This window comes from Dromiciops gliroides, chromosome 1 (genome assembly GCF_019393635.1).
Source record: "Dromiciops gliroides isolate mDroGli1 chromosome 1, mDroGli1.pri, whole genome shotgun sequence".
NCBI lineage: Eukaryota > Metazoa > Chordata > Mammalia > Microbiotheria > Microbiotheriidae > Dromiciops > Dromiciops gliroides.
In genome coordinates, this window is record NC_057861.1 from 303,785,835 (window position 1) to 303,804,817 (window position 18,983).

The 18,983-nt window shown below is 35.1% G+C and overlaps 1 protein-coding gene across 2 annotated transcripts in view; it reads right to left on the reverse strand.

Annotated features, from left to right (window-relative positions):
- Positions 1-1,967: 1,967 nt before the first annotated feature.
- MALT1 (MALT1 paracaspase) overlaps positions 1,968-18,983 on the reverse strand; it is an 88,606-nt gene continuing 71,590 nt past the window's right edge. For both annotated transcript variants that reach the window (XM_043976138.1, XM_043976137.1), the window contains 7 exons: positions 13,933-14,110; positions 10,285-10,359; positions 9,536-9,663; positions 6,906-7,055; positions 5,877-6,034; positions 4,569-4,694; positions 1,968-2,871 (listed from right to left, as the gene is read on the reverse strand). In XM_043976138.1, coding sequence (XP_043832073.1) covers positions 2,449-2,871; positions 4,569-4,694; positions 5,877-6,034; positions 6,906-7,055; positions 9,536-9,663; positions 10,285-10,359; positions 13,933-14,110 — 1,238 coding nt within the window. In that variant the 3' untranslated portion in view covers positions 1,968-2,448. The remainder of the gene's footprint in view (positions 2,872-4,568; positions 4,695-5,876; positions 6,035-6,905; positions 7,056-9,535; positions 9,664-10,284; positions 10,360-13,932; positions 14,111-18,983) is intronic.

Below are 18,983 nucleotides of genomic sequence, written 5' to 3' on the forward strand. Positions count from 1 at the left end.
TGACTTGGTGGTGGTGGCGGCAGAGGACTTCACAGGAAATTTGAGGAAAGATAGGAATGCCAGGCTGTTGGAATTCTGTTCTCAATCTTTTTCTTTCTATTTTCCAATAAACCCTTAAAAACCTAAACTTGGGGCAGCTAGATGGCGCAATGGATGGAGCACCGCCCCTGGAGTCAGGAGTACCTGAGTTCAAATCCGGCCTCAGACACTTAACACTTACTGGCTGTGTGACCCTGGGCAAGTCACTTAACCCCAATTGTCTAACCAAAAAACAACAACAACAACAAAAAAACCAAAACCTAAACTCGTTTTATCAGTGATTTTAGTCAGTTTCCCCCAAAACTGGGGGAACAGATTAGAATCCACATTTAGAATCTTAAATTACACACCATATAATGTACTCTGAGAAGTAAGTAGTAAAAAACCCTTCATTTTGGCTCCACACAAAATTTACAATTATAGACAAAGGTTGAAGAATACAAACAAAATGAGAATTTGGTAAATTAATACCAGCCTGTTTGTTACTTATGAAATAATAATGATTACGTTATAATGAACTTCTGTATGAAGACAACTTTAATTTTGTTTTATATAGCATGTAAACTTTTGTGTTTATTGTTATAAAATCATCCAGGAAATAACTATTTTGGTTATCTGAGAATACATTGCTTATATTTGATACCCATGATTTAGATCACTCTCAGGCTCCCTTACTGAAATTAAACTTTTGTTCCCTCCCACTTTTCAACTGTCTAGGTACAGATTATGCATTGGACAGGTGCTTTTGTATTGGTTCCCCCAGAAGGCTGTATTTCTAGCAAGCCCAAAGTTACTTCCTGTGAAAGGTAAAAAACTGACAAAGAGAAGATTAGAAAGAGCAAAAATGAACTATTAAAAAAATCACTTTTATTTCACTAATTTAATGGTGGGGCTCCATTGAGTCTGCTCCTCCTTCCCTACTCTAACTTAACAAAGGTAATTACTTTTAAGTGGGTGAGATAATTAATGGAGTCCCAACCTTACACAGGTATAATCCCCAGTGTTAAAATTGTATTAGTTTCTAAGAACATCAACTTATTTGAAGAACTAAATCTGCCTGTTGCATCTAGTGGTAGGTGCTTAATAAATGCTTGTTGACTGATTAGAATTGAAAATGTGTACATAGGGGTGTAACGATTGGAATGACGCCACCTGCTGGAGACTTACTGTAGAAGAGTTCTGCCCATGAAGCAAAGGTCTTTGAGGGCAAGACCAGGAGTCTTTTCTTTGGTGTCAGGAAGTGATGCGGGCTAGTGGGAGGAGGAAGGAAGAGACTGGCGCTCAGTCTTGCGCTTTTTCCTTTGGACTCTGGTGGAGAGCGGAGCTAGAAATGTGCTCTCCCTTTAATAGATAGGAATCTAGGCCTTTCTCTCTCTTTATCAAATTCTTATTCTCCTTAATAAATGCTTAAAAGCCTAACTCTTGCTAAAGCTTATAATTTATTGGCGACCACTCATTAGATATTTTAGACAGACTAGCTAGAATTTTAACCCTTAACAGGGGGCAGCTAGGTGGCGCGGTGGATAGAGCACCAAATGGCCCTGGAGTCAGGAGGACCTGAGTTCAAATCTGACCTCAGACACTTAACACTTACTAACTGTGTGACCCTGGGCAAGTCACTTAACCCCAATTGCTTCACCAAAAAAATCAAACAAACAAACAAACAAAAAAAACCCCAAAACCCCCCAAAATGTGTACATGGAATCGAAGTCTGTTGGAGTCCTAATATAAGATTCACAAAGCTAGATGGATTACTTAAGAAAGCATATATTGTTGAGTAGATGCTTCAGATGGTTAGATTTTTTTGTACAGATTGTTACTATGTTGACCCAAATCATGATTGGTGAAGTTTTGGTATTCTCCAACTTTTTTTTTTAAGACAATCCAAAGAAACAGAAATTTTAGACTGTTTTATAAAGGATGTGTATATAAAACTCTTTATTCATTGGTAATTTTGGCAGTCTTGAAATCACAGGATAATCAAAATAAGCATATTTCTACAGCTACATATTGAAACGTAGATCACAGATAAATGTATCTCAGTAAGAGCAGGATGTCCTAAAAATGCTATCTACAGAGCACTTGTCTCAGTGTAAAACTTCCATTTCCATTATTCCTACTTTGGAATGGTCATAATTTAATGAATTTTATTTCTCTCTATATACATTATATTCCTATATTTACATAGTACAAACCAAATTATTTTAAAATCTTAAAGTGAAGGAAAAGGATATTTGCAATTAACTATACATCATTTACATTTCAAAGAGGATGATCCTGAGTTTGCTAAGAGACTTAGCTTCCCTTCGTAGCACCTTTTCTTTAACATCCCCAAATACTTAGCGCATGCCCAAGTAATACTGAGTATCAGGAATCCAGGAGTTATGCTACTTTCATAAACTAACATGGCTATTTTTCAGAAAATGTGAGCCGGTCTGAAAAAGTGAATGGCAGTTCATCAGTTGTTTCTACAGGTACATTACTCCTCATGAACGGAGATGAATAATTCTGGGCACCATGACTTGAAATAAGTGTATCTGGAGTCTGGTTGCAATGACAACTACCTGAGTTATCCGGGTCTGAATTGTAAACAATATGGAATGAGTCTGGAGAAGAATGATAATGTTCAGCTGCCACTGAAGCTGGGGTAGGGTTCTGGCAAGGACTATTTGGCATGAAACAATCTTGAAAGCAGCTCTTCCTTCGTAATCCCCGATGGATATCTAATTTAGCAATGAGAGGTTTGCCAACGTTCACTTCCTGTCTTTCTTCCACAGTATCTTCCATTCCTGGATATTCATAGGATAAACATACTGTGAAGATTAGGTGTTCCTAAAAATGGAAAGAAAAAATGTTTTGAACAGTGAAAAAATATCATCCTTAAACATTTCCTCCTCAATACTGCATATGCTGTCAGATGCAGCTGCCATGATGGTTTTGCTGAAAATTTTTTCTCTCTTTTTTATTCATTGTTACAAGAGATGGCTCTCTGGGTAGGGTAGGGAAAGGACATATTTGGAAATGAGGTGATGTGGAAACAAAAGATATCAATAAAAATAAGATGAAAACATTCCCATCTCCTTTCCTAGGTGTCATAACTCTATCTCTTTAAAACCATGACCTAACTCTTCTTGGCTATTTCCTGAATCTTTTTCAAGCCCCCTAAACTGGCACCAGTGCTGCATTTGCTCTCATTGTCAGTTTGTGTCCATTCTCTGGAGCGAAAGTATAATCTCAATTATTGGGACCAGAAGGCTGAATTACAAAGCCCTCAAATAATCTTCCTAAAATTGTTATAAAGAATTCTGTGTATCGTCATTTAGAAAACTTGCCCTCCACAGCTATTAGAGGAGGAAGATATGTCTAAAGCAACAACAATGACAAAATCATCCATAAATATGTGAATGTCCTATATTGTTCAGTGGCTAAGTGGCTTGAAAATGTTATAAGATAAAAACCAGTATCTTACTTTAATACTTTAAGGACCTTGACTGTATTAGTATAGACTCTCCGTCAATTGATGCTAAAATCAATTTTTCTGTGACTTAATAGATGTTTGTTTGTTTTTTTTTTAAGTGAGGCAGTTGGGGTTAAGTGACTTGCCCAGGGTCACACAGCTAGTAAGTGTTAAGTGTCTAAGGCCGGATTTGAACTCAGGTACTCCTGACTCCAGGGCCGGTGCTTTATCCACTGTGCCACCTAGCTGCCCCAATAGAGGGTTTTCATGAGATACAGTGGCCAAAAAACATTAAGCTCTGGAGGTCCGTTCTTCTAACAATGAGCCTCTCCCAACTTAGCTAAGCTGGTTTTCACACCACAGATGTAGAATTCATCACCAGTACTGCTTTTCAGGTTGGTAGAACTTGGCTAAACTTCTGCTCTGCCCATTTAACCTCCAAGAATCTAAGATCAACTGCTCCATGCCATGATGAAACCTTAGAATGGGACTTTAGTAGGAAAAAATCTATTGAGGTAGAGAGGGGAAGAAAACTAACCATAACAGGTTATGGGCAGAATCTATGAGTAATTATATGTATCAATATAAAATATTTTGAAGTAAAACACTGAAACTAAGCAGTGATCTACTTGTATCTAACAAACTTAATCATAGAGAAAATTTCTCCACAAAAGGAGGGTTAAAGAGTAAAAAATATGATCACAACAGTATTGGGAATTCTAAAACAGAGTTTGTTAATACCTTTCTGTTAAATTTTGGCAAATCATCTCATTATTCTTTATTTTGAAGTTGTCCAACAAGGAAATGACAAAAGAATGCTAAAATATTTAAAAGCTGAATTTAGTCATAAAGAAAGGAATGATAACAATATTTCTAAACAGCTCTAAGTTTTGAGGCCAACACAACAGAGGGCAGCAACTGCCACAGAATACAGGGCAGAGACATCTTACCCAGTATGCTATTTTCAGTCTGCAAATGTTAGTCTATTAGCTACTGAAATATTTTCAGACAGAAAAGATTCACATTCTCAAATACAACCTCACTAATTATGAAATTTAAGGATGGTGGTTACCTTTAACTTCTGCAGTGAACTGAGTCGAGTGTAGAGGCAATGCTTGGGAAGATCCTTGGATACTAAATAGCTGCCAGTCTCTTCAGGGGTTCCTTTATTTGCATCTTTTGGATCAACATCTAGATCCTGTGAGAATTTGAAAGAACCAACAAACAAATCTATAATAATCACCAACCAATTATATCAGATAGAAAATCTTGAGAGAATCCTAGTGTGAGGTAGACTTCTAGTTTAGAGGGAGCATGGCACTGTGGACCAGGCATTGGACATAGACTCAGGAGGTGAGTTCCCCAGGGTAAGTGACTTAACCTTGCTGTACTATGGTTTCCTCAATGCAAAAAGGAGGCTTGGATTTTGTGAGTCTAAGAACCTTTCCAGCTCTAAATCTGTGACCCTATTAATAGAATACGCTAGAAAAGTACATGGAAAATCAGAATTAGAAATCCAAACTATTTGATTAAGTTAATTTTTAAAACAAAGATTCAATTAACAACTTGAATAATAAAAATGGGGTGAGAAGACTTAAAGTATCATCAACTTATTTTCATGGACAGCTATACACTAAGCATTTTAATAGTCTGCATTTTGGGCTAAGAATAAAAAAGATCTTGCAGAATGACTTCCAGAGAGCAGGCACTTAATGCACATTAAAACGAAAATGCAATCAATAAACAATGGTGCTAAGATTATCTTCTTACACACCCATAGCACCTGTATGGAGTTCCTGTTGACCCTTAATTATAACAGCCTTAATCCAGACTAAGTAAGTACTTTATTCAAGGCATTCTAGTGTCCTGAAAAAGTGAATTTACCATGGAAAGGTATGTAGTTTTATTTTTAAAAGGTTGTTGAATTCTTTAGAAAGTGAAACAGATTTCTCATCTGTTAAATATTTAGAAGTGACATTAGTATTTAATTCTCATTGCACCAGTCATTAATATGTTATTATAATGTATTTAGTCAGAAGGGGCCATAGGGATATGAGTTTAAATGAGATTCATCAGAGTTTAAAATATAAATCCATGGTAATTTCCATTTTCATATCATTTTGTTTTTCACATTACCTCATTTTAGAACACAATAATATTTTAAGCCTGCCTTTTTTGAATTAATGTAATTTCTTTTTCTTTAATACTCTAAAACACTGAATAAGAAGACAGCTTTATAATCAATTTTTCAATATTATGATATTATCTATAATGTAAGACACATTTCTATCTCTAAAATCATGTATCTGTTATCAGATTAGAAGCATCTTACTTTTCAATAAATGAATAATATAAAAAATAAGAAAAATAAGTAACTTACAAATGGGAAATCTGTAACGTAGGCTTCACACATCATTATTTCAGGTGGTTTGTATACTATTCTTGTGTAGATTATCATGACATTGGAAAACTCAGCTGCAAATCCTAACTGAATCTGAACACCAGATTTAAAATCAAGACACATACTTTCCGGAAGTTCTAAAAAAATGTTATATACATATATGTGTAAGCTATTATTTATTTAAAGAGTTAAAGTAAAAGAGCCTTGATAAAATTTCTAGACAATACAAAACACACATGCTTCATCTATTACACTTTAGGGTACTCAGATTAAACTTCCCTGGTGGGAGGGACCATGTTTGATTGTCTTTCTGTCTCTTACAGTGGCTGACATGTAAGATGTTCAAGAATATTTGTTGAATTAATGTTCAATGATTCACATTATATGTTTTGATACTTTTTAATGATTCAGTTGTTTGTTAAATCACCCAATGTCCACTTTTCATGTGGACATAGCTACAGTATTTATATGGCATTTTACATTTTAAATGTATATTAATTGATTGATTAACAAGAGCTCTAAGTCTTACTTAAGACTATTATATTCAGTTACAGCATGTTAAGGGTATTCAACAAATACAGTTAAATCCCAATTATCCATTATAATAGATTTATATATTGTACAGACACTTTTAAGTGTCCAAAACTGTTTTAGCTTCTTCAACCAAATCTTAGAATACTGCCAACATAGAATGAAATAGGATAAAGTATAGATGGAGAAGAATCTAACTAATGCATTAGCCTGCTAATTATTTCCTCAATATGAAGACTTGGTCATATTAAACAATAATTACAACATATTCATTCTATTTATGGGGTTATTCTCTTTGTTCAACATCATACTGAAATTAGAAGCAAATTGGGATTTAGAACCTGACTCAATTCTGTGTTCACTATTAAGGCTAAAGTACTTTTATAATAAAATTGGAAGAAATAATAATTGAGGAAAAACTATATTGTCACATTAATACATTTCTATAAAGATCTTACAAAATAAAATTTACTGTACCATGTGCCTTGGCCCATTGTAAATTTCGCACCAATGATTCTGGAGAACATAATGTTTGTTGTATGGGATCAGTAAGCGCCCTCTTTTCAGATAAACTGCTTCGAATCTCTAAAGCTTGTTTGCCTTTGGTTAGGTGACATTTTCCCATATCTAAGAAGATGATATATTTATATATACATATATACATATATAATATGCAACATACATATAGGATTCAGACAATGATTTCTCTTACTAACATAATTATCATATCAATATATTTATTTTTCCTGCTTTCAATTACCTTACTCTAATTTCTATAAATTATTTTCCTATACATCTCTCTCTTTCTCCAGGCTGATTATATGGGAGTTGGGTGGGAATGGCCAAGTGATGATCAATATTTTAAAATTTATTTTTTATTCTGATCTTAGCTCAAGATTGTTGATGTTGTTTGTCTTTCATTCTTGAAGAGGACCATTAAAGACGTAGGTTTACTTCTCAGAATTGTTTCCAAACCCAAAATTCAATATAATTTTTTGAAGGAATCAATTAACATTGCTAATTAGTTAATTTTGTATAAAGTGCTGATCATTGATTTAAATACACCATGATCTACTTTGAAGCATATGAATTCCATTGCATTATTCAGTTCACTAAATAAGAACCACAGTATTACTCTATCTTTTCCTTTTAAATTATTAAAATGTTATATTCTATATTATTGATAAATTTAGTAAAGCAATCTGAGCAGATTGAAACATGATTCTTAATCTAGAATATGTAAAGAAACAAAATTAGCAGGTTCAAAGGAATTTCAAAAGGTCACAATGGTAAAGAAAGTTGTCCAAATTTCTAAAAGCTGGATAAGCTTTTAAAAAAAATGTTGCAATTCTTAGGGGAGATGAAGTATACACAAAATACTTCTGTAAGTCTTCTTGTTGGTCTAAGAAAAAAGATGTTCTGTTTGTTCAAAGATAAAGTGTACAGTTATAACTGAGAAAACTAGAAGCCCTTTAATTTTTTAAATTGATATCTTTTCTTTTTAATGTTATTTCTGAACTCCTACCCTTTAACAAATGGGCCCTCCCTTGTGAAAGAGAATTCTGTTTTTAGAAATAAAAAAGGAGAGGAAGAAGCAGTTTAATATAATTAATCCACAAACCAACTGAGTCTGACAGTATATGTGACATTCTACACCTACAGTTCTTCACCTCTGCCAAGAAGGAAAGAAATTTTCTTATCTCTTTTCTAGGACCAATCTTGGTCGTTATAATTATTCAATATTCAGTTCCATTTTTGTGTTCAGTCCATTTACACAGTTATAGCCATTGTGTCTTTTTTCTTATATTATTGTGCATCAGTTCCTAAGTATTCCCATGCATCTTTGAATACTTCATATTAATCATTTCTTAAGACACAGTAGTATTCCATTGCATTCTTTTTATCCTTTCTTTTTTTAAAAAAATCTTTCTTTCAACTAAAAAATCTGAACTCAATAAATGCTAAAAAAGAGCATTTCTATATACACTGTAGGATAAAAGAAGATTATATATAAAACTTCAAATGTCTACTCTTTTTAAAGTATATAATAAATTCAACATGTAACTTTCAAAGCTCTCCTGCTAGTCTGTGATTCTTTCTGGACTTCTTTATATTTTCATCTTATTTTGGGGAGAAACCCTATTTCTAACTTCCTTCTACTTGTCACTCCCCCCATCCCCCAATGAAAAAAAGAAAAACAAAATGCTTTATATACATGGCACCAATCTTTTCCTCACGGTATAGTTATGAAAACTTTCCTGACCCCTAAAACTTAGAAATCATATGGTTTAGTCTCCTTATTTTATTGAGAAGATTGAGGAAACAGCCTCTGTCTTCAAAGAGCTCATATTCTTATAGGGGATAACGTATTCAAACAACTCTTTACTGAGTAAACGGAAGATAATCTCAGAAGGAAAACACTCACAGTGGTGGGGACTGGGAGAGGTGTCCTGCAGAAGGTGTGATTGGAGCTGAATCTTGGAAGAAACCCAGGAAAGCCAGGTAGCAGAGATGAGAAGGGAGAGCATTCCAGATATGAGAGACAGTTAGTGAAAAGGCAATTAGGTGGAACAGTGGATAGAGCACTGGTTTTGGAGCCAGAAAGACTTGTCTTCATGAGTTCAAATCTGTCCTCAGATACTTACTAGCTGTGGGACCCTGGGCAAGTCATTTAACCCTGTTTGCCTGTTTCCTCATCTAGAAAATGAGCTACAGAAGGAAATGGCAAATCACCACAGTATCTTTATCAAGAAAACCCTCAATGGGGTCATGAAGAATTGAACACAACTGAAAAATTACTTAACAATAATGAAAAGGCATGAAGTTTGGAGATAAGATATATATATATATATATATATATATATATATATATATATATATATATATATATAGAGAGAGAGAGAGAGAGAGATGAGAGAGAGAGAGAGAGAGAGAGAGAGAGAGAGAGAGAGAGAGAGAGAGGAATCAGAGAACTATAGAGTAATATGTATATCAAGAGAAATTATATAATAAACCCTATCTCTAAACTCTAATCCCAAGTATAGATAAAGGAGAAATCTAAAAACAGGGACTTGGAAGAGTAGCTTCCCCTTAATTTTCACTTTTACCTTCTGCAACTTCATCCAGTAAGACAGTAATTTTCTTGTCTTCTAACAACCGATCTTTTAAGAACTTCATGAAGATTCCATTTGCTAATCCAGAATGTTGAATTTCAAAAGCTTCTGCTCCTTGGCATCTTCAAAATAGTAATAAGAACCAAATATTCGTTACAAAATAAAGAGGTTTTCCTGATTATTAAATGGACCTTGGAAGTCTGTTCTAGCAGGGGAGTGCAGCTACTTGTACACCCTTGACTGAAGAACGGTACTGTCTCTATCAGGGAAGGTCATCCTTTTCGACTGAGCATGCAGCTTTGGGAAGGATGCACATGGAGTGGTGAGGGAGGAAGGGGACACCCGCCTAGCCAGCCAGATCAGCTAAATCAACCCTAGCGATCAATGGGGTGAGAGATGTCACAGCCAGATCGCCCTCATATCCAAGTTTTCCTAATTATTGATGGACTTACTTTTCCCACTTCTGCTTGGGAAAGTACATATAAACAACATGCCTTCTTGGGTTTGAAGTTCCTATTCAGAAAAGTAGTATAACATTGCTGGATGAATTTCACTATAAGGGGAAACTAAGGGGCAAATATAGTTGTAACAAATCTGCAAATCTCTAAGCTTTTAATCAAAGAAAAGAGATCATTACTAAAGGAACTCTTAAAGGTTATAAATAGGGAAGTCAAAGATTAAATGCATTAAGAGTCAGTTTTATAAAATAAGACATTTTTGAAAGACACATTAAGCTTTCTTACGTTGCATATCCAAAAACAATATTGGCAGTGACTCTCAGGGCATCCAAGATTGGAATGGTGTCATCATAGTCATTTCTAGGATAAAAGCAACATATATGAAAATGAAATGGGAAAAATATCTTAAAATGGCGAAAACAATGTTAATAAAAACTATTCTATGATGATTTTGTACTTAATATATATTTATTGAGTTAAAAAGATCCACAAATAGGTTAGAATAGTGGTTCTCAAATGACTTTATCTGATGACTACATCCCCTTTCCTCCCTTCATTCAGCATTTCTTTTACCCGCACAAAAAAGTGAGGGACAATTTATAGGCAGGTGAGAAGAGAAACAGAGTTAGCAACATTTTCCTTTCTTTCTTTTTTTTTTTTCTGAGGCATTTGGGGTTAAGTGACTTGCCCAGGGTCACACAGCTAGTAAGTGTTAAGTGTCTGAGGTCGGATTTGAACTCATGTCCTTTTGAATCCAGGGCCAGTGCTCTATCCACTGCACCACCTAGCTGCCCCCTTTTCCTTTCCTTCTATCAGAAAAGACGTATAACTGGGAGATGATAAATAGTGGTTGCTATCTATTGACTAAGGATCAATAGATAATCCCCTTGGGAAGGGGGAACAAGAACAGAGGATGTGGCAATTTCCTGGACCCAACAGCTTCCAGCATCTTAAAAGGGCACTTGGGAGCCAGTTTGTATTTCTCTTAGTTCTCTATCAAAAGATAAACTACAATCTGAAGGGAACTAAAAGACAATTAACAAAGCATAGTGGAAAGAACAAATGAATTTGGATTAAGAAGACTGAGGCTTGAAGCTCTGTATTTCACCTTTCTGGGCCTTAGTTTCCTTATCTGTAACATGAGGGTGGTGGGCCAGGTTATCTCCTTTTCAAGCTCTAAATTCTATGACCTATGGCCCTGTTGCTAGACATTTAAACAAAAATATAACAAAATAAAAATGGATCTGATTAGCATCAGGCTAGTTTGCAAAAAGTATGAACCATGTGCAAATATCTGTATCAACTATGTCAAAAAAGAAAAGTTTGATTAACAAACAGAAGTCAGTGGAATTGGAATCAGGAAATCTGAGTCATTCAATCACTATAAAGCATTGATATGAGCTCCATCTCCAGTACCCAATCACTATCAAGAACTATTTCCATTAAGTGGAAATAACTACAATTCATGACTTGTGAATGTAGGTAAAAATCTACTTAGCCATGATGACTGGTTTCATGAACTTAGGTTGTAGAGAACAATTATTTCTATGACAAGTGTTATAAATGGAAGATACTTTCTTGGACAACCAAAATTTGGAAAGTAAAAGCTTAAGATTAGTTTTTACAGTGATCTGAGATTACAAGAAGTTTGGGTTAGATTGAATGGGAAGTGTGGATGGAGACCTTACACATGAAGTCATCAAAAAATTTGAGGCTGGCAGCCACTTGAATGAGAATGGTGGTGGTGATGATGGCAGGGCGGCTGGCTGGAGGACAAAAAAGGTGGATCTGGAGACATTTTGAAGACAATTGGGAAAGGGGGTTCATTATTCTTTATGAATTTCCTAATTCAACAAAATTGATTAAAATTTATTATAAGCAAGGCACTGCAGAGAGAAAAATAAAAAAATACAGTTCCTGCCCTCTGGGAACTTGAATTACACTAGGGAACACATAATGCAAATAAATAGGAGGCATACAGAAATTATTAAAAGGATGGGAATGTTAATAACTTGGGGTATCAGATAAAGCTTCAAGTATGAAGTTATGCCTGAGCTGTGCCTTGAAGTAAGTAAGCCTCAACATCAATTTGTCAGCTATGCGGATTAGAGAGGGGACACTGGAGGAGTCTAGGTAAGATGTTGTAAGGGGCCGAATCACAAGAGATAGAAGGTGGCAGATGTAAGAGATATTGTAGAGACAGAACTGAACAGACTCGGGAATTGACATGAGGGAATTGAGAAAGAAGGATAACTTCAAGGATGTTAACCAGGGTGATTAGAAAGTTTAAGATAAAACCAAAGGCAACAGCACTCAAATAAATTAAGATTCTTTAATAAAAGAAAGCAATTTTTGGAATTGTGGGGGAAGTGGAGGAGAGTAGGGAGTTACATCTTCCAAGGAAGCACTGAAAGATACTGAATCCTAGTTTAACTGATAGGAGATGGAGCCAGGAACATCCAGAAAGCAAATTTGCCAGACTGCACATCCCTCCTTTTAAAAAAGACTAAAGGAGTAAAACAAGAAATAGGCAATGATTTTGAACTTGCATAATATAAAAAATTTAAAAAACCCATCCCTTTGAGCTTTAAATCTAAGGACTCTCAGGAGAATGTATGCTCCTTGTGGGGAAGAACTTTCTTTTTGTTTCTGCATCTCTAACTTCATAGCACAGGGCTTTGCAACATAGTAAGTGCTTAATAATGATAATACATTCATATAAACACTTTAAGTTTTGCAAAGTGCTTACTTCACAAGCTGGTGAGGAAAATGTTGCAAATGTTATTATCCTCATTTCATAAATGAGGTGGCAGAAGCTTAAAGTGGTATTGACAGGGTGGGACCTGACTCCAAATCCAGGGTTCATTCCTAAGAGATGATCTCAGTGGCCCCTTTCAAACTATGATCCTATAAGAGTAAATGTATGGGGCTTTAGCAGTCTTGTATGGATATGATAAGAGAACAGCTCATCTCTGAGGTGAGGCCACAGTTAAGATGTTTTATCAAAGGTCTCCTTTGATCTAAATCACTGGCTAACAATTAAATTATCATGTCCATTCCCAAGGTTTTCCCAACAGTGGAATCTATGATAGTGTAATGACATCTGAACTTTGTACAGTATAGTGCTTTAATGTAGAGGTGACAAACCTGAACAGGTGCTGGGATCAGATTAAAATGTAAACAGGAAATATTTGACAAAATAAATAAAAACACGAGAACATAATGTTAATATGTGATTTTCTAAAACAATGTGCCCCCACGTGTAGGGATCCTTATGTATGGTTTAGTGTCATGTCAACTCCCCCTTCCCCGCTGCCCTTTTTTGAGTTTAACGAAAGTTTTCAGAGAATTTCTCAACCAAGTAGCACAACCACATGGGGTAGGTATTACAGGCATCATTCTCATTTCTCATTTTACAGGCAGGAAACAGGTCAGAGAAGTCCAGTGGTGTGCTCAATGTGTATAGTCAGTTTCAGGAGCAGGATCTGAACCTAGGTCTTCCTGACTCTGGGCCTAGCTCTAAATCCATCATGCATTATAATGATACTAGCATGTCATCTAGAGGCTCAATTCTTTTATCCCTTGTATATCATATGTATGGGGAATAAGATAACTAGATACAATGAAAATAAAGTTTTTGATGAAACACAATTTCTTCCTAAATAAAGTAAATTAATGATCTAAAATCCATGAACTGAAGTGGCTTTTGCTTGAATTCTGGTACATGCTAAATAAAAGATAAACTTTTATTATAGACACACACACACATAGTTTCTATTTTTAGTCTCCAGCAGAGATGTAATGATATTTATTTAAATAAGAATTGCCTTCTCATTTTATTTAATGTCAATCATTCTGATTTTTGTAGATTTAATCCTCAGAGACTAATTAGAATAAACTCACTGTTTAACAAAGAACAAAAACTTTATTTACCTTTTCCGACACATATCCAACAAGAACACATTGAGTCCTGTCTCTTTTTCTTGCATTAATTTAAGTATACTTTGCACACACAAGCAATTTGCAGACCTGTATGGATTTGGAGCATCTACAGGAACCATAAAACTGTTCCCATAGTTTTCATAGCCATGTCCTGCGTAATATAATAAGCCTGAAAGAACAAATAAACCCACAGAGAAAATTGTTAAATCTGAACATTCATGCTTTAGAAAATGAAATTTATTCATCTGATATTGACACAAACAAAATTTAGGAAATAAAATGCATGAGAATGAATACTTATAAATAAAATATAAAAATAAATCATATAATGGAATGAATAATTTTCTTTATATCTAAAATCCAATTGCTAAGACAGCAAATGCCAACTAAACTTGAGTTTAAATTTTTTAACAGTTTAAGTTCAAGTACTGCATTTGAAAAACAGAGGAAACATTTGTATGTAGCAACTGTAGACAGAAGTACAAAATAAAGTATATTATTTCTGCCCTCTAACCCCTTGTCTGGGAGATAAGAACATATATATACACACAGTAGCATATGATGAAATGCCACCAGGAAAGAGATGGGTGCTCAGTAAACAACTGACCCCAAGAAAGGTGTTCAATAGAAATAGGAGTAATGAACTTTCTCTAATGCATACAACAGAACACAAACAAGGCAGCCAGTCCAAAATAAACTGTCAAAATCTCTTTGTCTAAACTAGTTTCTTTATTTTATTTTTTAATACTAGTTTCTTTAAAAAAAAGGTTTTTGTTTATATTTTCTATTTCTGACATCACCATAGTTATCCCAAGTATTCCCTTCTCCTCACTCTCCCAGAGACCCATCCTAAATGACAATATTTTTAGAGAGGGAAAAATGTGTGACACGTGTGGACCGCCTCCCTCCACAAAGGGGGTGGGTGGATCTTCTCATTTCTCTTCCTTTGAGTCCTGCTTCAGTTTTTATAATTTTGCTAATTCACTTTTGATTTTTTTGATCTGTAGTAGTTTTTTCCATTTATATTATTGTAGTTACTATGCTTATTGTTTTCCTGCCTCTGCTTCCTTTATTCTGAATCAGTTCACATAGACTCTTTCCATGCTTCTCTGTGTTTCTAACACACAATAATTTCTTACAGCACAATAATATTCTATTAAATTCATGTATCACAGTTTGTTTAGCCATTCCTCAGTCAATGAGCATCTACTTTGTTTTCAATTCTTAGCTATCACAAAAAGTGCTGCTATAAATGCTTTAGAGTATATGGGGTCTTTTTTTCCTCTTATCAATGGCTTCCTTGGAGTATAAGCTCAGTAAAAGAATCTCTAGTTTGAAGAGTATGGACATTTTAGTCACTTTTTCTGCACAATTCCAAACTGCTTTCCAAAATGGTTGTACCATTTCACAGTTCCGCTAACAATTTATTAATGTGCCTATCTTTCCTCAATCCCTCCAACATTGACTATCATCATTTAAAAATTATTTTGGGGGCAGTTAGTTGTCACAGTGGATAAAGCACCAGCCCTGGATTCAGGAGGACCTGAGTTCAAATCTGGCATCAGACACTTGACACTTACTAGCTGTGTGACCCTGGGCAAGTCACTTAACCCCCATTGCCCTGCAAAAAAAAAAATATTTTTGACAATTTGCAGGGTGTGAGGTGAAACCTCAGGGTTGTTTTGAATTGCATTCCTATTATTATAATTATTATTAGTTATTTGGAGCATTTTTTCATGTAGTTGTGAATAGTTTTCAGTTCTTTTGAGAATTTTGTTCATATCTTTTGACCACATAGTTGTCACACATATGGACACACATATATGTGTGTATTTATGATATACACACATAGACTATGAGAATGGCTATTAGTAATATAAACATATATATATATACATATATACATATATATTTACACATACATTGATAGATATTTTATATTGTGAGAAAATAGTGGGATTTGGCAGATACTCAAAGGCCCACCTGGAGATTAATCTAAACTGATTGAATTAAGTGAAAGTGATTGACTTTTCTGATTAGCCTACTTCAAGTTAATTAGAGAGTAAACACTTGCTGAGGGGAGCTCAGTCTCTTCCAGAGTGACTTTCTTTCTGGTGGTGTGAGCAGCAGGAGCAGAAGATTCCTGCAGGCCCTGGCTGCAAAGCTGGTTTTCCATTGAAGCTATGGACCCCAGGTGGTGAGTTAGCATATGAGCCCTGCTCTTTTGAATTAACTGAACTGGAAGGGAGTTTGGGGATTGTATAGACTTAGGTTAGAGGTAGGAGGATTATTAGTATTTCTTTTTCGCTATTCCCTTGTCTTTGATTTTATTTATTTCACCTTTGCTGTTTATTTTATTCCCATTAATAAAACCTGATTCATTTGTGGAAAAAACAAACAAAAAAAAACCCCAACCCAACCCAAACCAACCAACCCTTGGACATTAAGATAGACTAGAGCTTTTTCAAAGTAAAGAAGAAAGACTTGTGGAGGGAGATAAACGCCAACTATTAGAAGATTCCTCTTTAGTATGAATTTGCACCCCACCCTCTAATACAGACGAACTCCATGTGTTCTCTTTTTTCTAATACCTAGTATGCTTTAATAAATGCTTAATGCCCAAAGACTGGTGCCAAAGCTTATAATTTAAGGCAACCACACATTTAGATTTAAAAAATCACAATATATATTGGATGCCAAACTCTTGGTCAAAAAATTTAATATGAAGATTTTTTTCCTTATCAACTACTTCCCTGCTTATCCTAGATGAATTAATATTGCCTATGCAAAAGTTTTTCAGTTTCTTTTCTTTTTTTTGCAGGGCAATAAGTGACTTGCCCAGGGTCACACAGCTAGTAAGTGTCAAGTGTCTGAGTCTGGATTTGAACTCAGGTCCTCCTGAATCCAGGGCCGGTGCTTTATCCATTGTGCCACCTAGCTGCCCCCAGCTTTTCAGTTTCAAGTAATCAAGGTTATCTACTTTATCTTTTATAATTGTATTTCTTTTTCTTTTAATGTTTTTTAGTGAGGCAATTGGGGTTAAGTGACTTGCCCAGGGTCACATATAATTGTATTTCTTGTTTGTATAAGCTATAATTGTAACACCTCCAACACAGCTGATAGATATTGTAGAATGAGAAAATTAAAGACAGAAAACAAAAGGATACAGTACTAAAAATAATGTGGCTAATACTTTAATTAAAGCTTGCTTCTACTTTTAACAATTTAAAATTTTTTCCAAATGTAATGGGATAAAACATACTGTTAATATAAGTGAATCAATTCTATTTTAGAAGTATATAAAATATTTATTAGAAAACTTGTTTACATTTACTAGTTTCCATAAATGTTTTTGGCATAATGTGCGTCCAACTGTCTAAAAGACATTTTCATCTAAGTCTAAATCTATCAACTATACTCTTAAATCTATTCTTCTGACTTCCCTATCTCTGTCATTAGCATCATTATACCACCAGTCACTTATGCTTATAGCCTAAAGATATTTTTGATTTCTCTTTATTTCTAAAAGAGACTATAAGCTCTATGAAAGCAAAAACCTTGTCTTATTTTAACTCTGGAGATCAAGCACAAAGTATAGTACATAATAAATAAGTGGTCAATAAAGAATCAGAGTTTCACATATGGAAGGAACTTCAGAGGTCCTCAAGTTCAGACAATACTTGAAAAAGAAGCCCCACTATAACAAATGCTTACTGACTCAACACTTGACAAACGGTCATCCTGCTTTTGTTTCAAGACTTCCAATGAAAGGAAATCTACTATACCACTGTGATTTCACTTTCAGAGAGTTGTTAGGAAGTTTTTCTTTAAGTAAGCAGGGTGGGGAGGGTTGGTGTAGATAATTTTGATAAGCTCATTAGAAAGTGACTCTGTTGGGATCCTTTGATAGTTCATATCTCTCCTTAAGGTATGGGAATGCCATGTGACAGTTTAAGAAAAACCAACTTTTGATTAGATCTCAGTGAGTGGGGCTTTCTCAGATTGAATGATTTGGTTGGCATGGAAAGAAATAAGCATTTATTAAGCAACTACTATTTGCCAGGTACTGTACTAAGTACTTTACTAATAGGATCTCATTTGATCCTCACAACAAACCTGGAAAGTCAGTGCTATTATTATTATTTTTCTCATTTTACGGTTAAAGAAATTGAGGCATACAGTGTTACATTACTTGCTTAGGGTAACATAGCTAGTAAAGTGTCTGAGGTCAAATTTGCACTCAGGTCTTTTTTAATCCAGGTCCAGCACTCTATCCATTGTGCCTCCTACTTGCCTGCAGGTTGAATGTTTATGGGCCACTGAGAAATCCTTTATGTGTTTTCTATCTACATTTGTCTATTGGTTGGTTCCTTAGAGTCTCTTGTATCTTTTGCATTTTCTATGTGAAATAAAGGCTGCCCTATATAGAATAGCACATTACCTTGAATTCTCATATGGGAGCTGGATACTCTGTTACCCATAGCTATGAAAATCCAGGCATGAAAGATACATATAAAATCTATTCTGAGATGTTTGAGTGTGAACTCTGCATGGCAAAAAATATACTAACAAGCTAAAAAGATACTGATCTTTTGGTTTGATATTTAGGGCTGGCCCTGGTCCATGAGATGCCAGAGTTAAGGGTCCTGGGCAACAAGTTATAATTTCATGAAGCCTAAATTTCCTCTTTTGCAACTTGCCACATTGCTCCTAACTCTGACCTCTGGGGTCAAGCTGAACAAGTCTATCCCTCTCACAACTTTTCAAGCGCTTGAAGGGAACTATCTCATCCCCCTTCTTGGCCTTCTCTTTACTTTTTTCCTTCAGTTGATCTTCCTGTGGCATGAATTAGAAGCCCCAAGCATTTTCTGTTTCCTTGCTCCAGATGCTTTCCAGTTTATCAATGTCCTTCCTAAAGTGTGGTGCTCCTAATACTAGAAATGTGGTTTGACCTGTGGCAGGAGAAGGCACTTGGAAGCCACTCCTATATTTCAATATTTTAGGCATTAAGTGGTAAGGTATGAACCTAAATAGATTTTTCC